Source organism: Grammomys surdaster, unplaced genomic scaffold (assembly GCF_004785775.1).
Source record: "Grammomys surdaster isolate TR1022 unplaced genomic scaffold, NIH_TR_1.0 278, whole genome shotgun sequence".
Taxonomy (NCBI): domain Eukaryota; kingdom Metazoa; phylum Chordata; class Mammalia; order Rodentia; family Muridae; genus Grammomys; species Grammomys surdaster.
Window position 1 is genome coordinate 14,647,674 of NW_021604719.1, and position 25,631 is coordinate 14,673,304.

General features: G+C 39.5%; 1 protein-coding gene across 2 annotated transcripts in view; it reads right to left on the reverse strand.

Annotated features, from left to right (window-relative positions):
- The window catches only part of Fbn2 (fibrillin 2), a 214,579-nt gene that overhangs the window by 110,451 nt on the left and 78,497 nt on the right, over positions 1-25,631 (reverse strand). For both annotated transcript variants that reach the window (XM_028777147.1, XM_028777146.1), the window contains exon 8: positions 8,298-8,423. In XM_028777147.1, coding sequence (XP_028632980.1) covers positions 8,298-8,423 — 126 coding nt within the window. The remainder of the gene's footprint in view (positions 1-8,297; positions 8,424-25,631) is intronic.

A 25,631-nucleotide genomic window follows, 5' to 3' on the forward strand; every position in this document is an offset into this window, starting at 1 on the left:
AGTCAGATGAGAAGTGAAGCAAGGTGAGGACCACAAGACATCACTGAGTTTGGCAATGCTGTCGTGGTAAAGCCTTGGTACACCAGCTAAGGGATTTGTGGTAGAAAATGAACACGATCAAGTTTGAGTCTGATAGAGCACACCCTGTCAACTAAATTGAGAAAGAACCAGAATGGCAGAAAACACAGGAAGAAAAGTTGTCATGGTAACAAAAGGGTCTCAATTCCAAATCACACAGGGATAAAAACCCAAGTCATCAGCAAACTTGATATACAATCACCTTTCTTTTAACAAATGAAAAAGTTATATCCAGTTAGCTTTGTACTATTGAAATGTGATCAAGAACCTTTGTCATACAAATAAACGAACAAACAAGACCCCAGGATTATGACAGATAGCCAAGGTGACCCTTGAGCTTACCCAGGGCAGCTTCAAACTTAAAACTATCCTTCCTCAGCCCCTGAAATACTCAGATCATGGATGTATGCTACCATGTCTGGTTATGCAAAGACATTTTCTGCATGATCATAAGAAGGTACAGGGCAATACTCAGGAGCCTCACACCAGTAATTCAACAGAGAGAAAGAATTAGTTTTCTCCAGGGACAAGCTTCCTGCTAGTTTATACAGACCTGAGTGGTCAGTCCTAAACACAAGTAAACACAAACAACACTAAATGGACCAAATAAGTCACACACACACACACACACACACACACACACACACACACATTTAACAGTATTAATTAAAGTAAGAGATCATCAATCTGATAGGAGTATGGGAAGAGTTGGAAAGAGGGATAGAAATGGAGTAAATACAATACTCATAAAATATTTCTTAAAATTACATTTAAAAATCATTGAAAATAATTTCACTACTAGATACAGCTGCCATTCCTGGCTCCAATTACACAATTAACATAAATACATTATTTCCTCAAATGGTCCATAGCACTCTCAGATTGCTTCCAACCCAGCAGGAAACAGATGAGCTTTCTTGCAGATAGCCAGCAAGATGTGGAATGCATCCTCTCATTTACAGTAGACACTCAGCTTGCTTGAAAGCAAAGCACAGAACTGGCCACATGCATCACACTTAAAGCCATGGGAGACACTAAAACTATTAGGAGCTGCGTTTGAACAGTTTGTAGCTGTGAGTAACTTCCCAGGTCGATTTCTATAGTAAAGTGAATCATGGGAACATGTTCAAAAATATTCATTCTGGGAGCCAAAGGATCATTCTCTTAGCTCTGCTTGATTGCTGTACTTCTCAGGAACAAGATACAAATTAAGATAAGAAGGCCCCGAACTCTTAAGAATAATTCCCCAAACTATAGCAACCAACCAGTGCTACAAGACAGGTTGAAAATGGGACATTTGGCAAGACTTCTGCATTTAGGAGGCTGTAGCATGACAAAATCAAAATCGCAGCCTTGAGTCAAGAGACCTAGATTTACTTCCATAAAACATATTTAATATTTCTTTCTCTTGGATCAGAGCTGGTGGGAAAGCAAAATAAAACAATAGTCATGTAGGTTTTGTTTTTGTTGTTGTTGATGTTGTTTTGCCAACCAAGTAGTAGACTGTCTACGGGGAACATTCCTCTTAATGAAATTATCCTGACAACCATGACTATGTATAAATAAAAATCAAGATAAAAAGGGAGGCCAAAAAAATGGAGATAGGAGATTTGGGAATTATGCGTGTAACTGGGTTCACCTTTCAGCTTCTAGTAAAGTACAGCTATGCCAAGCCTCTGTTACAGTTTCACAAGGCTCAAAGCATACAGAACAAGAAGTCCAAATGCTACCCACCACAGTGTTACCAGGCTCCTCAAAGAACAGCACCCTGTTAGTGACCTGGCGAGCACAGGGGAGAACTCCCATCTCTATGCTGCCTCTGCATGGGCTGAGCAGGAGCTGCCTCGAGACATTAGAACCACAGGCTCTTCCCATCCAAACAGCTTTGACATTGCAACTCACACCAGGCTTCTGCTCTGAAAATTTTTCAAAGAAATACACTTTCTCAGGTGAAGATATACCATACAATTAGACAAAGCCAACCCAAGTAGAGGCCAACATTGAGAAATCTCAGAGTAGTTCCACGAACTTCAAAGAAAACAGATTAGTAACATAATGGTGAAGTGATCCATGCAAAAGAAGACACAGTGAAGAAAAAGGAAGCCAAATCAATAGTGGGTTTGGTATCCGAATGACTACACCAATCCTGACAATTATGTACCATGTTAAATCATTCATAGTTCAAGATTAATTAGTACCTAAATTGTTTTTAATGTTTAAGTAATGAAAACCTAACCTATGGATGGTGTAAAGAGGCTACACACAAGGAGAGAACTGTCTTAGACAAGCTCTATGTACTCTGTGCTTGAAAAGAACCAGAGCTGGGATAAAAAGTCTTACAAGGCTGTCAGATGCAAATGAAGAGAGAGATTACTGGTCGGGTAGGTTGCATGTACACATTCTCGTCAATGTTGTTATGGCAGACAAAGATGAAAAATGTTATAAGAAGTTTGAGAGATGTGGAGATGAAAGGGAATGAGGAATCGTCTAATAAGAGCGCTAGAAGAAGGCATAGACAGACTGACAGGCAACGTTCTACCTACAGAAACCTTCCAGAAATTTTTAGCTATGTCATAAGGCAAGCTCAGGCCTAAGAAATCCACAGTAAATTCAAAGTGTGAGAAAGAAAAAAAATCCAAACTCTATCAAATAACACTTATTAGAGGTTCATGCTAAAAGCTTTCAATAAATCTAGTCCTGTAGCAGAATGGTAAGGGTTCTTTCAGTAACTGACGGTAACAGCAGAATTAATTCTGTAAATGAGGAGAAATCTGAACACCAAACCATTGAATTTCATCTCATAGGCCTAGAGTCTACCAGCCACCAACTAGAGAGCTCATTCCTTTTCAAATGCGCATGGGAGATTTCAAAAAACTAAGTATTTGCTCTACCAGCAGCAGACACCAGAGACTTCTCCAACCGGAATGAATGTAATGAAATCGACTATCAATTGCAAAAAGAAGCTGAGAAAACTCTACCCACTTCAGCACATTGCATGAATTCAGGCTCAAGACTCCACGTGGAATGAGGTCATGTATGTAAAATTTAAATGTGAAGCACAAGATAGCAAGTTTATCAGAAAGCCATTCTGTGTGGACCCCACCCTTTGGTTATCTTCTGGGATACTGCAAGTTCAGAAACTGTATTTGCCATGAGCATTGGAGAATGAGTGACTAATGCACCCTGCTACATACAAACAGTTCTTCTTCATGCTGATGAACATACCGATGGGAGTAGGAAAGCAAGGCTTCCCTTTTAATTTCATTTAATTCATCTAAAATTGACTTAAGAACACAACTGCATGCTAAGCAACCACTTAATTATGTATTTTAAGTCACACATCACATCACCATCACATGGGAATGTGGAAAAAATTCTGATATTAAAAAGGGGTCTTCAAATTGAAAAAATATTAATAATCACTAGTAATAAAAATTAGTACCCTAAAACCATAGGTCTTCTTTTATAGGATTGTGGGCTAGTTGCTACACTGTAGTAAATAGACTCTCCTTCTACCTTTCATAAGCACACATAGTGAGGTATTTCAGGTCCTTCCTCAAGTGTTTTATTGCAAATGTACCAGAAATTAGTACCAAACGTAACACCAGACTCCTACACATTATACACACCATTGCTAACACTCTGATACTTGAAGAGCATACGACTTCCATCGAACTATGTCATTGAATGGTCATCTTCCACTTTGACTGACAGGCTCCACCCCATGGTACTGCTTGCTTGTCTGCTCTCATGCCTGATGCTGCTTTGGACACTTAATGTATTCAGCATCAGTGTGTAGGGAACTTTAGCATCATCCTCAGCCTCAACCATGTTATTCTATTGCCAACCAGTCTCTCACTCACTTCTTTGCCAAGCAAGCTCTGCTCAGTGTCTCCTGCATCCGTATGGAATACTCTAAGCATCCAGTTACTCACAAGACTCTCTTGTTTGGCAACTCCTGTTCCTTCCACAGATCCAGCTCTTATGCATTTATGGAGATCTTCATTAGTGTTCATCTCCTTGATAATTTTCGTGTGGGTGTATGTGTGTGTTGCCTGTATTATGTGTATCTCTGTTTGGGCACATGTGTGTAAAGTGATACATGTTCAAGAGTATGGACATATGAATAGAAGCCCAAAATTGATGACAGGCATCCTCCTCAATTGCTTCCCGGCTTCCTTTATTGAGCAGAGTTTCTTACTGACCCTGGAGATAACTACTTCTTGCTAGACTGGCTAACCTGCAAGCTATGGGATCTCCTGTTTCTGCCCGCTAACTGCTGGGATTACAAACAGCTGCCCCACCTGCCTGGCTTCTGTGTGGATTGTGGGAGCTGATCTCTGCTCTCAAGCTTGGGGAGCAAGAGCTTAATTCATCCAGCCTTTTCTCCAGTACTCACCTCAAAAATTTTCACTTTAATTATCAACATTTAAAACACTTTTGTTTGTTACTATTCTGTACATGTGGAGGTCAGAGACAACTGTGTGGAGTCGGTTTCCTTCCACCATTATGTGGGATTTGGGGATCAAACCCAGGTCATGATGTTGGTACAAGTACTTTACTGTTGGGCCATCTTGCCAGGCCTAGCCTTCTGGTTTGCTTTGCTTAATGGTACACAGTACACTGAAAATTTTAGTAGTCAGCTACTTCCTCCCTCAAACTTACACATGCAAGTGTGTATGCGCGTATGCATGCATACACACTCACACACACACACACACACACAATTCATGTTATATTTTTGGGTTTGTAACCTCAGACTTTTTCAGGTGAGGCTGTACAGTGAGACACAGAAAGCTGGAGGAAAAGGCATCAGAATGTAGTGACGACATTGCTTTCTGCAGGAATTTCTAAATGTTTAGTCTCTCTTCTAAACCTTTTGTGCCTCTGGCTGGCAGTAGCCTGTCCCTGTTGAGGGCTTCTGCTAGCTCTGTGAGCAAGGAGAGTCAGCCCCCTCGCTGGCATCCACCTTGCTCTCTGTGGTTTAAATATTCATTACTCATTACTGCTTGTGCCAGTCATTCTTCGGGACCTGTATTAAATTGTGGAAATTAGGTATTAATGATGCCCAAGGGGAGTGAATTCCAAAATGACATAAGGCTCATTAAATCATGCTATTAAAATGCTTTTAAAGAAAAGATTATTAGTGACACTTCAACTCTTTCTAAATGTGGCATATGTTAGTTTCTATGTTAAAGATTTTTTCCTCCTAGGTTTAAAAAAAAATCTTGATTAACACACTAGGTACAATTAAGTTAGGATTTGTCTTCCTAATTTATCATTAAATGAAATGGGAAGGCTATGCTATTGGCGGATTAAAATGACTAGCAAATGCCTCTGTCCCACGAAACTCTTCTTTTGTCCACAAGAAAGGATCACACTCGCTCGCTGACATTTTATAACGTGGTTTAGACTCAGCATACTTGCTGATTTTCTTATGATTCTATAGGGAGAACTCTGTGAAACAGGACAAGGAAGCAGGCCAGAGTCACAAACTCTCAGAGCAAAGTTCAAATAGTGTGCCATTCCATACTAAAGAAAATTCTGAGGTTATCCAGCTCAGTGTCATTCACATGTTCACTGTGTGATTAAAGAACAAACAACAGAAGGGGATTCATATATTCATGACATATGATTCAATCATAAATAAATTAAATCTAAGAAAATAAACACTTGGATTTTTAGAACCCACACATTAGAATGCTGTATTTGTTTTTCTTCTCACACACAGGAACACATCCTTATTCAAAATATAATATGGAGATCTTAAAATTAAGCTGTTTACTTCATTTTATCACTGGCTTTCTAATTCCTGAGAGTCATTTTCCACTTTCCTATTTCAGAGCGCCCTCCCTCTGCCCCCCCAGGATAGAATGTTGGGATGAAGGGGATTGCTGGAGGCCTGGGACTTAGCTTCAGGAGTTGATGTATGGCATATCCAGGCCCTTTACTCAGCCCCACATCATCTTGTCCATCAGGAGGCCAAAGGACACAGGGTTGTCACTAACTAAACGGGACTCCTATATCTGATATCACCTCATTCACCCCTCTGGTGGTTTCCCCATTCATTCAAAGGCATTCACTCAGCGAGAAATGCATATGACGTATAACATGAAGTCTGAGATGCATGAAGCTGACTATGGCAGGAACCCGAAGCCTGATTAGTCAGGAGAGCATAAGTACTTGAGAGAGGACAATCGACCCTGAGCTATGGGATAGTGTAGCTATGTGGATAGTGAAGGAGGGGCTCAACCATTTTGTCCAAGAAGACAATTGAGATTAGGTAGGGGGGAAACTATTAAAAATAATTCCCAATTTGAGATTCAAAGAATGAGTGTGCTTTACCGAGTATGGGAAGAAGAGACCATAATAATCCAGGCAGAGGAGGAGTTTGTAGGCAAATAAGACAGTGCCATCATATTTAGCAATGAGAGATATGTAAGGTTGAAGACAGTTACAGAAACAAGCTGGACCAGATTCTTAAAGGCCTGGGACCCCAGTAAAGACTTGGGTGTGATGGTGTGTATATGCTTGGCCCAGGGAGTGGCACTATTAGGAGGTGTGATTCTGTTGGAGTAGATGTGTCACTGTGGTTGTGGGCTTTAAGACCCTCATCCTAGCTGCCTGGAAGCTAGTATTCTGCTAGCAGCCTTTAGATGAAGATGTAGAACTCTCAGCTCCTCCTGCACCATGCCTGCCTGGATGCTGCCATGTTGCCACCTTGATGATGATGGACTAAACCCCTGAAACTGTAAGCCAGCCCCAATTAAATGTTGTCCTTTATAAGACCTGCCTTGGTCATGGTGTCTGTTCACAGCAGTAAAATCCTAACTAAGACATTGGGAGAGTCAGAATTTTAATTCAGTGGTAAAACAAATAAGAAAAATCACTACCGTCCAAAAGTCTTGTGGTGAAATGTAGATATATCTGCCTTTTGGTTTTTTTCTTAATAACAGAAATCATAACGCAACTTTTGTACTGAATACTTTCCATAGTGGAGGTAGAGAGACTAGTAGTTTGCCTGAGGCCTAACCTAACAATCCCTAAGTCAAAGCTGTGATTGCCACTTTCCTCTTGTCGCTGACATGCATGTCCTGTTATTTATCATCTGTAAAGACAACACAGCTCTCTGGTTGAAGCACATACACCTTTCATTCTCACTGATGGACAGCCTTGGCTAGTTTAGCACCTAGTAGATAAGTGTGTTCATCAAACGGGTTCAAGCCGTAAGCCGTTGATTGCTGGTGTGAGATGTTCAGTTTACCTCCTTCACTCTGTACTTTCAGCTCATGAACTGGTTCACTTGGCCCCATTTCTAGGATCCATAGATCCTTCAGGGAGCTACAGATATCCTAAATGCCAGACTAGGGGAGAGGTCTGTATCGCACTTGTTCCCTTCACTGGACCATGAAACCATAGTCTTAGGGCACTAGACTTCTTTCTCTACTTCATCATACATAAATCTTGAGTGCGGCTATAGACACTGTACCTATTTCTCCATCTGTTTGTAGCTATCATCAGCTCAGTTTTGGAACTGGCCAGGCTGAATGCTCAAGGCAAGAAATGTAAAAGTAGCTAACTCTACCATGATTGTACAACAAAGGACATTTTGTTAACCTCTGGGATCACAAGACAGAAGCCTAAGGTATGTTGCCTGACGGATAACCTACATCATGTCTGCAGAGTACAGAGTCTCATCTCTCTAAACAGAGCAGACCATGTAAGTATATTTGGCTTTAATTTGAATACACTTGAAACACAAAATTAGGGGTGCCAATTCCTTCGTTGTAATATGTATTTTTTTTTTTACCAGAATAAGCTTTAAGTAAATAGATGCTGTCTGAGTTCATGATTCATAGCAACAGAAGAACCTTAAATTACTATATTCCAGATCCTCAACAGATTTTACATCTTTCTTGTGCTCTGTGCTTGCAATGCTGGGCAACAATTACATCTTGAGCAAGTCTTTCTTTCTTCCAAAAACTGATCTTGACAACATAAAACTAAGCCAGATGGCTCCTGAAAGCAAAGACTTTATGAACAGAACAGTATCTGGTCTATCAATCCCTCCGTGATGCTAAATACTATTAATGCCTTAGAACAACCCTTCCATATGCTCTCCCAATGGTTTTTATAATCATTACCATCCTCATACCTGTTTGGGCTGTTCTGTCATTATAAAGAAGCCGTGTATTGTACCTTCAAAACACAAGGCTTACCAATGCACCGCGAGCCATCTGTTGAGGTTATGAAGCCACGGGGACAGAGACAAAAATAGCTTCCCACGGTGTTGGAACAGTCACCGGTCTCACAGACCCCAGGAACCACGCTGCACTCATCAATGTCTAATCAAGGGAAGATAATTGAGAAAGGCCTTCGTTAAACAAAAGGATTTCCAAACTATGAGAGCACTCATGGCTGATTAGGAGGATCATATAACCCTGAAGATAGTCTTCTTTCAGGCCCTGAGGAATTTCTCGCACGTATCTATGGGAACTGAGTTGAGAGCATCTCCCAGGGCAGCAAAACAGGGCCAACTAAAACAAACTCTATATTGCCCTTTCCGCTTGAATGCAACTTAAATTGTAAATAAGTAAAGATGTCAAAGTTTTAGTTTCTATTTTACATCAACGGGGGAATTATCCTACCAGGGCCCTTCAGAAAACACATATACAATTACCTCTTAAATATGGAATAATTAAATAGAAATATATAGCTAATTTTTACAATAATCATTGGAACCAACAAATGGTCTCAGATTATTATTTTTTTCCTATTTGGCTGTAGGATGTGCTTTTGGTAGGTGCATATGAGCGTGAGTATATTTGACATTCTGGGAATAACTTCAATTTGAAACAATATAGAACTATGGCAAAGGAAAAACCCGAGAGGTACTGGGAAGGCCCTACTTTTCCTACTGAGGTTCTCTGTGCTTAATTCTGGGAATGAACTGTTTCCTTTCACAGGAACAAAAGTCTGTTTTTTCTTAAGTTGTTCCTAAAGCAGAGAAACCTGAGCATTTCTCTAAGCTTTCCTGTACTTCTCTTTTAATCCCCTGAGCAGAGAGAGGTGGAAAGTCAAACAAAACCTCAATTAGGCACACTGGGAGCTGAACCCTAATCCCTTTTACAAAAGGAAATGAGCCACTGGGAGGAATCCAGCCAGGGATACCCAACTGTTGGCATTGTTTGCAAAGAAACTGGTGTAGTAAAGACCAATGAATAGAGGAAGCAATTATAAAGGTCATAAACATAATTACTTAAAATCAAAGTAAATGGGAACGTTTTGTTTCTTTTATGTTCTTGTCCTCTTGTGTTGTATACATTCTTTCAGAATGTCTCAATTTAAAAGACGGGAAATAATTGCATTTTAATTATAAATGCAAGGGAAAATGGTTAAGCTCCATAATTACCGACCCCTCGCCCTTCCCCCGCCACCCCGCCCCCCCCCCCCCCCGGCGGCCCGCCCCCCCCCCCCCCCGCATGCCTCAGGGATCACTGCAGGAATGGGAAGGTTGTAAAGGGTGGTGAACTTCCACAGTGAAACAGTATGTCCTGAGCATGGCAGTGCACATAGAGTTTACATGAATTTCCAGGGCCCACTGACAACATGCCCAAGATGAAGCTAGCCAAAAATCCCAGTATAGAGATGGAAGGTGGACCTTAAAGCCATTAGTTGAGGTGCTATGCACTAGAGAAGGGAGAGCCAGTTTTCTTAGGGATTTGGTCCCTGAGAAGCTGTTCCTGAATACACTGTCCTTACACCCATACGCACACAAGCAGTACAATGTGGACTCAGTGGGTTTGAAAACAAACCAGTTGGGGGAGAAATAGGAAGAAGGAGAAAGAACTGGAGGGTAGAGTGAGTGGACATTTGATCAAAGATATCATATACAAGTATGAAATTCTCGATCAGAAAGTAATTAAAACTATGAAGTGGAAAGCATTAGAGACAGTTTGTTTCTAAATTCAAAAATTTAAATAATAGCACACAAAGTTAGCCGACCGCTTTTGGTCTCCCTCTGTGGGTCCACTCATTTACCTTTTACTCATTTATTCTGACAAATCGACAGGCTAATTGGTTGTATCAAGAAGCAACCATGGGCTTTGCTATCTCCTTCGTATGTTCTTCAAAAAGATGGCTAACGTTCAGATGTCATCTAAAATAGTATCTTCATCTGAGAGTCAATAGCTGCTGAAGGACAGGGGCACAAATCTACACCTACCAATCCCCTGAGAGATCAGAATCCTAACATGAATTGCCTGCACAAATGAGGAGCAAATGCAGTACTAGCCCTCCGTCAGCCTTCACCCAGCAAAATGAAACCACATGTGCAAATTAGGAACCATTGCATCCTGCACTGACATCTTCCTGCTCTGTGCTCTCAGACAATGGAGAGGGGGCATGGAGATGAAGCAGGTGTAGATAGGCTGCAATCAACAAATACTGTGATAAATCACCTCTCCCCAAGGTGAGACCAAAACAGAGAATAGCCTGATGTACAGCAGGCAGCACAAAGGCAAGCCAAACCCTGCACATCCATAGTCTCTTCATTGTTCGAAATACCAATAATCCAAGAATTTATGTAGTTTAGGATTAACAAAATTATAAGATCTCATGTCTTTCATCTGAACATTAACTTTCATTTACAAGCATTTCCTAATAAAGTATAATTTTTGTCCAAAACCAAAAAGTGAAAGATGTTTGACATTTGAGGGGAGGTATTTTTGGAAGAAATATCTAGGATATAAACAAATATTTCTGTTGTGATAAAACATTGACCAAAAACAAAGGAAAGAAATTGTTTTTTCTTACAGCCTTATACATTCCATCAATGAGGCAAGCCAAGGCAGGAACTCAAGGAAGGAACCGGGACACAGGAACCGAAGCTGACATCATGGTGAAGGGGAATTAATGCAATATTACAAAAATATCTCTTATATTCTAAGAGACTGGAACCGTTGCTGGACCTCACATCCAAAGTTAATAATAGATCTAGAGGTCACTTCAGATTTAAAATAGCTACTTACATTTACTCACTTAAGTTTGTTTAACTTGCTTTTAAGAGAATAATGTAACAGTTAATCTTACCTGCCTCAGGTTTCCCATGTAAACAACTTTTACATAGCTGTAATCTTGAGTAATATATTCTTCCATGCTCCAACCCAAATAATGTATGTGTATCATTTGCTGAAATCAGCAAATGCAGAAGCTATGAATAACTTCCTAAAATAAACCATAAAGGCTGGAAGCAACCTTTTATGGATATTGGTTGATAAACAATGATGCTTGCTGTCTGGGTCAGTTGGGTTCAGTTGGAGCCAGTGACTTAATCTCTTGTAAAACTCCATTAAAGGTTTCTGTAAATTATCCTATTCCTTTCCCATGCAATGCTTTCTGTACAGTTCAATAAAGACAGAGCAAAGCCCTCTGGGAGAGACAAACAAACAGACACAATAGACAGACACATGGACAGACACAGACACAGATACAGGCAAGGATTCAGACTCCTACAGCAAACTGACAGGAGACAGAAGACTCAGGGAGTGTGAAGTAGAAAATCTATCTGTACTTGCTCTTGGTTGGATTACTCCTGGCAGAAACAGTTTTCTGTACTTGGTGTAATATCAATGCATTGTTGGTGGCTTAGAGTTGGTCACTAATACACTTAATCCATCCAGAGGAACACTGTTTACTGGCTTTTTCCTCATGGATTGTTCAGTGTGCCTTTTTCTACCACCTAAAATATCTGCCCAAGGATAGTACCACTCACAGTGGGGTGTACTCTTTCACATCTGTCAATTAAGAAAATGCTCCACAGAGTTGCTTATGGGCCAATCTGATGGTGGCAATCCCTGAAACAAATTATCACCTTCCCAGTTGACTTGAATTTTTTGTTAACATGATACAAACTAACCAGCATCCTATGACTTTCAATATTGGGGTTTTCTGTGAAAATATGCATTAGAAAAAAATCTCTGTGTGTTTAGAATGAGACAGAAGCCTTAAAAGACAGGGTTCAAAATAGATTCATTCTGTTATGAGGGGTTCTATAAAAAGAAGACGATTTTTTAAAAACTTATTTTAATTAAGCAAATTACTCCCCAAATTTTAAGATTGATAGAGATAGGTGAAAACAAGACAAGCAAGCAAGCAACCAACCAACCACAGAAACATAATAATGGTCCAGACATGGTAGATTTCAGTATAACACTGCCTAGTATGTATTTACCTAACAAAAGTTAGCATTAACATTTTATGTTCAGTGGTCTACATGAACTTAGTTCTCTTATAAGTCATTTCTTTAGAACTTTAAATTATAATCAGATTTGGAACAAGGCCTACATCAATGAACATCACATACACTGACTCAGTAGAAGCGAATGTGTTTAAAGATGGCAGTCCTATACAAGGGAAAAGGTAAAACCATTCAGCATATCTATTATGCTTCTCCCACATCTTGAACATTTTGAACTTTTAAAGTGAGTTGGGACCTTTACTTTTCAAATCTCAGAAAGACTGACCTGTACACAAGCCAGAGACTTAACAACATCGTGGCTGAAAGTCCAGGTAACATGGATCTCAGGATTGGTTAAGTCAATGTCTCCTATTGGGGTCACAAGACACCTGGGCTGATGTTCTACCACATTAACCTTGTACAAATATAGGAGAATCAAGATGACATGCTGAGAATGGATGGGGTCAAGATCTTTCCCTTGCGCCCCGCAAAAGTGCAGATTAAACTGTTACACACCCAGTTGTCTAAACAGTCTCTTCTTTGTATTACTTTACTATGAATTCTAAGGTTCTGTGAATTGATACAGGCATGGAACAGAGAAAAACTAGATTCGTCCCCTGGCATGGCTAAACTGGCAATACCCATTTTCCTTTACCAAATTCTGTTTCCTGGAAAGGTTTTGGAAAATAGGGAAGCTTGAGTAGTTGATTACAGACCTGAACATCTGGTGACAGCCTTTCTGTTCTCCGACAGTATCTTCTACCTGCTTTCCCTACTGAGGTGAGGTGGGCTACAGCAAGCATAGTTGGATATTTGGCTAGGCCATCCAGTAGAACACAGGTTGTCTTTACAGGGTCTCTGATCTCTTAAGAGGAAGAAAAACTCTCCAAGAATGTTCCCATAAATCTTCCCTTTCATCCTAATATCTCAAATTGTCTCACAGGCAATGCTTGAATAATTCCTTAGTCTGAGGAGTGTCTTTACCAGCATAAACCTGGAGTCCTCAACGCAACTAAGTTTAGACTAATACATAACAGGAAGTAGAAGAGTGTGGGTGAGTCTGAAAGACTGCACTGTTGAGGACTGGGACTCTCATGGGCATGGATGGCCGGGAAACTTTGGGGTAAACTGCATAATTAGGAAGACACATGCCAAATCCTGGAGCATCACCTGTAGAGCTTTTATTCTGAAGGACCAGTCTACCTTCTTTCTAAGAAAGATTTTAGATAAAACAAGAGTGTTACATGAAGGAAAAAAATATTGCAGGATGCCTGAAGCTAGGCTTGAGGAAGAAGAGAAAAAGTTAAGAAGGAAACAGGACAAAGTGACAGGACTTTATCACTGAGAAGATGTGTTAGACATCGACCTTGACTGACAGATAGATGGTTCATAATGATTAAAAGGGAACAGGACACAGAGAAGGGGGAGCCAAACCGAAGAAGAGTCTGGTGTGAGGAGAGTAGACTAATGAACTATACAACTCAAGTTCTGGGTATGGAATTCAGCTGAGGGCTAATTTCTGCACGTGTACTTACACAGTTTATAAAGTACACAGCTTGTATTAGGTGTATCAGTGGGTGGGAGTTAAAAAAGGAGAAACTGATAGAGATGAATTTAAAGAAGCAGCTGTGCGAACCATCAATACCTAAAGGAAAATTCAAGAAGAGAGGAGATGGAAGCCCAGGAAGAAGAGACCAGGATGTAAGAGGGCAGAGAGACAGAGGAAGGGCCCAGGAAACAGGGGGAGGGAAGGGGAAGTAAGAGGAAATTCAGAGTGTATGGGGAGTTGATGAATATGGACATGAGGTTTCCAGAAAAAAACAAAACAGGGTCTAAAGAAAACCACCTGATGGCTTTCTGATCAACAAGCCACAGAAACTCATGTTCTCATAGATCCTACTCTTAGCAGGATATGATGCTAACTTAGTGAGTGAAGGGATCACAGATATCACCAACTCCTAAGAACGCTGTCCTGGTATGCTCTGCTGTAACAGGGACACAGCATATTCAAAAGCCCCCCTCAGCACCTGCTCCAGAAAACTCAGTGCAAATAACATAAGTGATTTCATTTATAAAATACTGCCAGAATACTTCCTTCCCACCTGGGCCAATGGCCTGTATATAGTAGGTACAATCTGCCAAACTTTTTAGATATATAAATGTTTTTGTTATATATCAAATTTCTATTTCTTAATGTATATTAGTGGATAGTAGGTAAATCCATGAGCTGGGATGTGATGTACAATCAATTGATGTATTTTTTTTAAGTCAGAATAGGGCAATGCTGATCTGATAAAGTGAATTGCAAATGGAAAACTCATGCTTGCGTTCTCCTACGTAGGTTTTGAAAGCACAACATGTATGAACTGCACTCTGAGTTGTGTTGTGTATGGGTGGTTTTACTGAGAAATAACTCCTATACTGAATAGTTCACACACTCAGCTCACTAAATTCTGATTTTTAAAATATAGTGTAAGACTGCACAACCATTACTCCAACCTAATTTTATGACACGTTCACTGCCCACCCCTTCCCTCAGCTAATTCCACTTCACTGTTAATCACTCTCCACAGCCTCCTGTAAGACTCAGGAAACCATTAATATAGATTCCGTCTTTACGCAACAGGCTATTCTGCACAGTCCATGCAGATGAGATCATAAAGGATGTGGTCTCTTATGACAGGATGTTTCCAGGAAGCTTGACATTTGCAAAGCTGCTCCGTGCTGTGGTGTGTCTTGTTTCATGGGGTCACTGAATACACTCTGCAGCCTCTCATCCATTGTTGATATTTGGACGGTTTACATTCTGGTGCCAGTGGACACAAACTTGCCATGGACATGAAATCTAGGGAGTTGTGAAGACCAACTGTTTTCAAAGAGGCAGTGATACTTTACACTCCCACTAACAGTATATGAGCACTCCAGTTTCTCATAGCTTTGGCTACATTTGTTATTCTCTCTTGTCTGTTGCAGGTATTTTGGGGGGAGTTATTTTTAAAATAGAGGTGGAGTGCTATCAAACTTCAGGGTGGTTTGCATTCCCCTAATGATATCCTGTTGATATTTTTGTTTTGTGCTTCTAGGCCTTTTGTGTATCTTCTTTGAAGAAAAATATATTTAATTTCTTTGTCTATTTAAAAAATGACATTTTATTATTGAGTTTTGTGGTGCTATGAATGAGAATAGCCTCTATAGTCTCATATGTTTGACTATGTGGTACTCAGTGAAACTGCTTGGGAAGGATTAGGAGGTGTGGTCTTCTTGGAGGAGGTGTGTCACTGGGGTGGGGTTTATGGTTTTATTCCTAGTATACTCTCTGGCTTCTCCTTACACTTTGACAATGTTAAGCCTTCCAATTTGGGGTTGGGAGAGATTACTCAGGGGTTAAGAGTACCATTTGTTCTTCCAGAGGTCCTGAGTTCAATTCCCAGCAACCACATGGTGGCTCACAGCCATCTGAAATGAGATCTGATGTTCTCTTCTGATGTGTCTGAAGACAGCGACAGTGTACTCACATACGTAAAATAAATAAATATTTTTTAAAAAGCCTTCCAATTTATAAAAGTAGAATATATTTCCATTTATTTAGACTTCAACAATATTTATAGTTTTCAGTATGTTGATTTTTGATTCCTTTCAAACTTATTCCAAAGCATTTCATTCTTCTTGATCTTATTATTAATGCGATTCCCTTAATTTCCACTTCAGAATGCTCATTCTTACTGTATACAAAATTTGTTTTGTATGTTGATGCTGAGCTGCAGCAGTGATGACCCAGTTTACCAGCTCTAGTACCTCTTTAGAGTATACTGCAGGCTCCTTAGGGGATGTCCCACTGCATTTGTGTGGTACCTTGGCTGCTCAGCACATTATCCACAATACAGAAACATTATTTGCCATGTGGAGGCCAGGCTGTGTCCTACTCTAAACTATTCATGGTATAAACAGTGGTTTTCAGTTTGTCCCTCATCCTAGAACACTCTATCTCTCAAGCAACTTCTGACTACATCCTGAGGATGGGAAATCACTGTGAGCCTGGGTACGTTAACACGGACCACCACCTATCCAGTACCACCCACACAGCACAGACTGATACATGACTTATTCCTACCACCTTATTAATATGTAATACGGTAAACGAAGACTGTGGGGGCACCGTATCAGGGAGACCAGGGTCAAGAATTATCTCGTACAATGGACTCATGAGAGGGGTTCATAAAACTCCCTTGCATGGACCCTGTGAAGAGGTAGATACTCAATACTAAGAGGGTGATGTCAATGACCCCTTCAACCTCTGACCTGTCATCATGTTCGTACATCAAGGGTCAATAGGTAGAGGATTTCCTACTATTCCTCAGCTAAGGCCCATTATTGATGCAACCTACTCAACTGCCTTCTGCTCATCCTCCTATGTGCGCCTCTGGACCTGCTGCCCATACACCTGTTCATTCTGGTTAGTGACCAGGCCTTGTCTTTTTACCTGTAGTTCGTTATCATATCAATATAGATTTGCATTATAGATGCTTGCATTTTTATCAGCGTACTTCTGAAATCTCTGAAAGACCTTCTGTAGTCCTTTTATCCCTTTATCCAGTTTGTATCCCATGTAAAAACACTCAGACACACAGACAGATAGATAGACAGACAGACAGACAGACAGACACACACACACACTCACATACACAAGTGTGTGTATGTGTGTGTGTGTGTTATGTGAGCTCTAATATAAGAGTTAAAATCAGTAACTAAGCCTGGAATAAAGGAATGTGTTCCTCTCAACCAGATTACTGAGAAAAATAAGATAATTAGGCAGATTGTCAGTTTTGAAAGCCCTGTACTTTGTAAATATATTGTTATTCAATACATTCTGACACTGAGGAAAGGCATATGTACATGTATCTTGTTTCCGATACAGCTTGTTCACAACACCCCTCTTATACATGACTCAACATTCTGTGATTTCAGTTAGACATGCTGAGTCTAAACCATTAAATGGAAACAGACCATTGTGTTTACTTTGAGTAGTAGGATAAAACCTTGAGTCTTACTTAGGATTCAAACACCCCATCACTGAGCACATCCACACTGTATACACTCTCTTGTCTTGTCCCCTTGATGCACCCTGTTTTCAAGAATCCTCTAAGTTTCTTAATATTGTGCTAATGTGATTACTGCGCCTAGTTAACATGTCTCATGTATAAGTTAAATGTTACCACAGATATATATATATATATATATATATATATATATATGCATATATATATATGCACATATATATTCATATATATATGAATGAAAAGTACTATATATGAATATGTAAAGAGAAAGCTATCTAGACAGAGAGACAGAAACAGACAAATACCAACTATAGATTCAGGCATCCACTAGGATGTCTGGAATTTATCCCTTGAGCCAAAGAGAAACTGTTATAGTTTTCTTCTGCTATTCTAATTAATTCCCTTTATTCCTTTTCTTACCTAATTGCCCTGGCTACAGCTTCCACCACAACTGAGTAGACATGGTGGAAGCAGACTCTGTTTTTTTCCTGCTGTTAGAGAAACATTCTTATATTATTTAAGGAGATGTTGGCTGTTATTTTACACGAAGGCACTTGATCGAGGGTGAAAGCCTTTTCAAGAAATTCCTGATGTGTAGATCTTTTCAATCAGGGTTTGGTTTCTGTTGTTTTTCATGTTTTCCTGCAATTTTTTTTTTTTTTTTGTGGAGATCGTGATCTTTCATCTACTCTGATATTCTATGTGGATTCATTTAAAGATGCTGAGCCAATTTTACATTCTTAGGACAGATCTTAACTGATAGTGATATATAACCACTCACCTGTGGAAGAAGACCTGCTACTGACAACGAAGCACAGTTATTTTTACACAGGACCTCATTTTCTTATTTCCAGATTTTAAACAAATGAGATTTTCACAAATCAACGTGTTTGCCAATTAAATTCCCGTCTTAAGAGAAATTCTACCAGGATTCTTGATCTTTGTGAAGTCTTTGACATTTTTCCATGCCATACTAAATTCAGATTTCTAAATTTATCTGTTTAGGATGAAGTGATACTCATTACCTTATTACTATAACAATAGAAGATGGCACATTAAATGTCAAGACCAGTCAGTGGGTTAGCATAAAATTGTTTTCTCTTACATGCAATATATTTATGAGACATTTGAAAAATACAATACCTAAAATCTTGTGAGTTTTCCTTATACAGTAAAAACATATAGAAAATCAGGAAACGTCACTGTATCATTTCTAAATGATCATTGTTGAAGCTTCAACTCTAATTCATAGACATTCGTTCTAGTTATCAATACATCACCTATGTTTTGTGGAAAAAGTTGAATGAGACATGAGTTTAAACAAACACAGACTCTTTAGCTTCTTGACGTCGATTTTCCTTAAAAAACAAAATATTTCAAGCAATTTCTTTGGAATAAAAAATAATAATCAAAATGATGCTTTAAAAGAGCCTTCTAATTCTTTTTTTTTTGATTAAACATTTTTTTCCAAATCTGTTTTTGTACTATTTTAATTACATGCAAGTATTAAGGTCAGTTCTAGGTTGAGGAACTAGCAATACAATAGATGCAAATAGTCAAGGAACAAGCAAGACAATAGACACCTTCTAATTCTTTAAACAATGAAGTACCGATTAGATGCTTGTTGTTCATTTACAAAGAAGTTACTGCTGATTAAAAGCCTTTGATTTGTCACATACCAAGAACTAATTATACATGGTCTGTAACTACCAGGAATTTGTAATCTGCTAAGAAGATGGATATAGAGCAAATCACAAGATGTCGGATTTCCTTGAAATACAACAGCATGCTGTAGCAGAATTCTAACTCAATTCAGTTTTGACACTCAAAATGAATACTTGGGAGTCACAGTATCTGATAAAGGACCTTAAAGATTATGACAAAACTTCCACCTATAGAGGAACAAGAAGTGTTTTCCAGGTCAGAAATAGTGAGATCCAAACTATGAAGGGAATCTGTTGAGTGAGGAATGGGCTTTCCCGTGAGTTGAGATCATTCATTTAGAAGAAAAAATGAAAAGGTAAAGAGAAAGACCTAGAGCACTTTACTTTCCCTGTTTCAGAGCAAAGATGTCGCAATTAGATCTTAGAAAGTGAGGTGAAGGCTGACCAAAGGTTCATTGCTGATGAAGAAGACTTGCAGGTGCTGGTAAATAAGAGAACAGAGTTAATAATGCAGACAGGGGCAGTAGAGGTCATCAAGCTTCAGTTGATGAGATCAAGACTCAGGGGGAAAAGGAATTGTTCATGTCAAGAATACCACGAACATGAGAAGGAAGGGTAAAAGGAAGACACAGCACGTTTCATTAATGAGCCAGAATTAATAAACCAGTAAAGCAAGATAGAATGGATTTGAGGGGGAAACCCATGGTCTCTTCTAAGTTACAGTGAAACAGGTAAATTTTGGCAAGTGATTGCCAGCCAAGAATCTAGGAGGATGAGGCCATCAGAATAGATAAAATCAGCAGGATGGAAGTGTGGGACTGCGTAAGGGTATCCTGGGTCATGGTTGAGCAGGTGGCTAGAACCCCGAGATTCTCCGTGGAATTCTGCGAGAGAACCGGCAGGAGTTCGGTCCCTCCCATCATCCAGGATCCTGAAAAGCAGTCACATAGATCTCCATAGAGTCACATAGACCAGGCTATAGGCCTCAGGCCCTAGGGATTTACATACTAATGAAGGCCAGAGGACAGCAAATTAAACATTCCTCCCCCAGATCCTCCCCCTTTCTCCCTCCCTATATAACTCAGGACTGCCCTGAGTTTTTGGGGGGTACGCCTAGATCCATCTATTATCCGCCATGACAATAAATCTTTTTGGAACCAAGGACTTCCTCGTGTTATTGGGGCCTGCCGCTGCCAAGGCCCTCAGGTCGCTGGAACCATAGGACCTCTTCTCTAATGTGGGACCCACCACAGCGGCGGAAGCCCCTCTGGGGCTTGCGCTGCTGTGGCGGCCTTCTTAAATTTTCCCCACATGGAAGTTATAAAATAGAGAGAGGAGAGATCACAGTAGAATCAAGAAGAAAAAGAGGTTCTGCCTAAGCACTACACAAAGGCTTTAAAGAGAGCTCAACAGCTCAGCCACACACCTTTCAAGTCCCCCGCTGCCATGGGGGACTCCTTCATCTTTCCAGCTTCTTTAAGTTAAAATTGGAGCTTTTGCATTGCTTCCTCCAGAGTCTGTGTTTTTAACCATTACTGCCAGGGGACAAAGAGTTTGAGCATGAGAGAGTATCTCTGATGACTTGAGTTCTGATGACTGTTGAATATTCAGCTCCTATCACTTTGAGTCATGCACTTTCAGATGCTTACCAGGCACTGGAGAGAACAAACACAATGCCAGAAAAGGAAAGACAATCACAGGCAGGGAGCAGCTTGGGGTAGCTGCTACACACCAGCTTTGAGGACAATCTATCTACAGAAGTCTACAGAAAGCAGTGTGGTGAGAGGTGACTGAGAGACAGTAAGGAGACTATTGCAGCCTTTAGGATGGATTTAGTTTTGTTATATCAGCAGCTTGAATTAATGGCTAGTGGAGGCAGGAATTCAAAGTTGCACAGAGAGAGAATGAGGTTAAGTGAGAAGTGAGGATAAATTTCTTTGGAAAAACTGGAAGACATTTCACCAAAGACGGGGCTGTGGGGGGAGATAGAAAATGAGGATGTGGAGAAAACTTTAGGTTTAAAAAGTTCCCACCAGATATTTCCCATTTTCTTGATAGAGGGATATAGAAGACAGATGTCAGAAACCCCCAGTGTGCTCAGAAGTCACCTGCACTGACAGTTACACATGCAGATCTTGACTTCCACTCAGGTCTGGTAAGCACTCTGCTCCCTTGCCTTGATTCCAAGCACACAACATTGACAGAAAAATATCTGACGACCAAAAAGAAAGAATCTGGCTGGTTTCAGAATACAAGATAAACATTTTCCTAGACCAGAAATAGCATGTCAAAGTGATAGGCTGAGCCAAAACCAAGGACTCTGGAAGCTAGCAGTGGTGACCCAAAGAAAAGTACAAGATCTGAGGGCAAGATGGTGTGAGAGTATGAAAGCTTGTATAGTGCCTAGCAGAACGAGAACTCATAGAGTGGGACCAACAGAGATCAAGGGATCCCCGTGAGACACTGAGAGAGGAGCACATAGGTAAAGCAGACTGAAAGAAACTGAGGTGGAGAGAAAGTGTACACACTTTATCTAAGGAACTGTGTACCTGTGTCTGAAATGAATGTGTCAGGGAACAAAGGAGCCTGGAAGGTAAGCAGGGAAGGGAGAAACTAGAGAATGACTATCGACAATTCTAAGAGTTTATGTGAAAAGCTGGAGAGTGATAGCAGTCATGGAAAAAATGGAAGGGAAGGACATTCTTCCAGGGTGGTGAACACCAGGGGCTGTGAAGAAAGGGCTGTAGTCTATAGCTTCACATCAGTGTCCTATGTCCCTTCAGGGCTATGCTGCAGTATCTATCTATTCATCTATCTATCTGCTTATCTTCTATCTATCTACCTATCACCTATCTATCCTATCAGCCTATCTATCTATCTATCTATCTATCTATCTATCTATCTATCTATCTATCATCTATATTCATCTATGTATCATATATTTATCCAATATATCTATCATCTATCAACTATCTACCATCAACATCTACATATAATTATCTATTTAGGGATCTACACATCTATATTTCTATCATCTATCTATATATGAACAGATTAACCAATCTCTATAAATCTGAATCTGTATATCAGCAAAGAATCTATCTACCTATCTATCTATCTATCTATCTATCTATCTATCTATCTATCTATCTAATTTCTTGATCCCTTTTTTCTATTTCTGTCAGTCTAGGAAAGTACATTTGAAATGTTCTTTGTACATGAACTTAAATGGATGCTAGTGGAACTTTTTCACAGTTTCATGTTCATAATAGTGTTTTTTAAAAGGCTTCTATTGAAAAATTTCATAAATGATTTACCATTGGCCTGAAGTCAGTGCTTCATCTTCCTAGACACTAGTTTGGAGTAACTCAGGCACAAAGTATTAGCAGCAAGAGACAATGCCATCATGATGTTTTGTAGCATTGTGACAACATTATGGAAACAATTTCCACTTCAAAATACATAAAGGCTACTGATAATATAGTCAGACAACATGAGCTTTAGTTTTTGATCTACATTCCAAAATCATTTTCTTGGAGAGCACAGTCATTTACCGACAATGGCTAACTGCACACACCCCCAATCATTTTATTTGGGGTAAAAATATTTTGTTATCCTTTGTTAATCCAAACTTAAGACACATGGGAAACAATATTACATTTAGAACATGGACTTCTGGATAAATTGAACCAATTATTATTTATTACTTTAAAATGCTGAAGATTCAACAGGATGAAAGCTACTCATTGTAAAACAGTGCCTCTAACAATGGGGCCGAGCTCTATTAAATTGTCTTCTGACATTTTTCTTGGTTTATATTCTTACTCCCAGCTCTGGGGATCAAACTCATGCTTAGCGAACACTCAGCCCCAGAACCATATTCCAGGAGTCTCTCAGACTTCTTTTGCTCCTATTCCCCACCTTTCACAAGTTCCTTGAAAATCCCCAATGCAGAGAAGATGAATGGAAAGTCTCCTTTTAAGGTTGGATAAAACCAAAGTCAGGAAATTCCAAAGTTAAATGTACTATACAGCCATTTGGGCTTGGCAACATTTCAGGAATTCAGCACCAGTGTACTCCTGTTCTCATTAGTATGTGGGACATAAAACTTTGATATTTCAAAAAGCATTGTGGCAAAACACTTTGAGAAACCTAAAGAAGTTGGGTCGTCCTCAACACTCTAATGATACATTTAAGAGTAATTTATTTTTACCTTCTATATAAATGGTCTCAAATGAAAATGAACTTAGTTCTACATTTCTCTGCAGCAGTACAGTGTCAGGAGTGGTAATCTACCTCTGTGCTTTTCTTATATTCTAGAAAGAAAAGGGCCTTAATGGAATCTCTATGTTCATTCACTAAAACATACATACTATGTACAATTCCTATAAAGAATGTTTCTTAATTGTATTTTCCTTGTGTTTTATCTCGAAAATTCTCATAACAGGTTATATCTTTAATTTTTAAAGTAGGGTACACAGCTTGAGGGATACACATGCAAATCAGAACACATGCTCAGAATGAGCAAGGCCCTGTTTTCAATCTCCAGCACTTCAAAAAGTAGCTGCATATTTATTGTATGATATAAACACTATTTGTGTACATATAAAAATGGATTGTGTAACTGGATATATCAATATGGAAGGGTCACTCTTCAGGCTCAGCTTATAAAGGAAATGCTGGAAATCACAAAAAATAGAGTTATTTTCTAGCATTTTCTGTGGAAAATGACAAAAGTCAAGATGGCTGACTCTGTAGCCTACTAATTTTGCAGATGAACCTCATCAGTTGATCCCTCTAATTGATGGAGACACATCCGTCCTGCACCACTGACCACCTGATGATGTAGGAAACAATTCACTGCTGCTAACTCATGAGGAATGTATCTCGACAGGTTTCACAGAAACTTAAACACTTCATAGGCTTCGATGAGACTGAATTATCTTCATGATGAAGGCTCCATGTTCCTTCTCTTGCTCACTTTCCCAAGAATGAAGATCTCCTAATATCTCCTCCAAACTTCTGACGTGCCCTGGCCTCAGTTTGACAATGGCCACTATCCGGATAGAATATAACAAGAGTTTTCCTTCCCAGCCAGCCATGCTTGACTCCTTCACAACCTCAGATCTTTGACCAAACAGCAGCATCTTAGTGACTAATTACTAATACAATTTTATGACATCATTTTATAAATTGCCTTTTCCCCTGTTGATTTGATTGTGTTTAGCTATGTAGATTTGCAAGCTTCTCATCTCTTCTTCTCTAATACAGTCTTCACGTGAGCAAGGATTTGGGTATGATTTCAGTCTCTACGCTAGAAAAGAGCGACTCAAAAATCAGACTTCTGAATTCATGATTCTGGTAAAAGTGATCCTTTTTGTGGAGGGCACAAAGCTTACAGCACCTTCTATTTTGAGAAAACTCAAAATTGAGATCTTTACCTTCTCACCAACAGTGCCTGGAGAACCTTTCCTAACTGTCCATTATAATTACTTAAGGGGAAAGTGACGGCAACTTGCCTGTGGCATCCATCATCCCACCAGTTTGGTAAATGTCATTGAGATATAGTTTAGAATTCACTTTAGAATTTTGAGCATTAAAGTCTAGGTTCAAAGCACCCCTCTGGTCCTTTCACTCCTTGGAAGACTCAGTCTTCTGACATTACCATACATAGCTTTGCAACTATGAAAAAGGTGTTTTGGAGGCTCTTGATTCTTCCAGTGATCTTCAACAGACATTCAGCTACAAGAACCAGGTGCTTACTTTACCAGTTTTCAATACTGCGTAAAATGATTTGAAGACACACTAGCCCTGGTGAACAGCACTGGTTTCTAACATTTGAGAAAATATCCCTGTATTGAGCAAAGAGTAATTTCCTAATCACTGTCTTATGCTCAACAGATTTAGTTATCTGAGTCTCAAATGTTCATGGCCTTGATTTGGATGAAACTAACTGGGCCATGAGGAGTAGAACCAGGCTGAGAGACCAAGTCGGAAGTAACAGATCAACTGGTTCTACTTTCTCTCATCAGCACGTCACTGACCTCACCAGCTTTATCAGACTGTGCAAGTATATGCTCTAGTATGCCAACTACATTTTTTAAAAAATTTGCTCACCTGGGAAAAGCTTACTTATTGGATGCTGTACTGAATGTCCATCCCCACTAAAAGGATATATCAACAAATCGCAATAAATTTTGCCATAAAAATGCTGCATTTTATGACACACATAAAAATCATATCTAAAAAAAGTTGAGCAGGACGACTACCTCACGGTGAGTCATTAATGTCCTGGTGCTGACATAGCTCCTACTGTCCTGATGCACAGGCACTGACTATGTGCTACAGGTACTCTGATCTCCTCCCTCCCTCTGACATGCTGAATAATACTTCATACCTAACTCATCCTTTCCATCTCCATGTTTACTCTTACTTGGTTATAAAACTATTAAAATAAAATTATGATGACAGAATTTGTCTATTTATTTACTTATTTTGCTTTAGTTAGGCTTTCATCTTTTATTTATTTTTTATTTTTTTAAAAATCAACTCATAATTTTCACTTATTCACACAGGGGCTATAAACACAAAAAG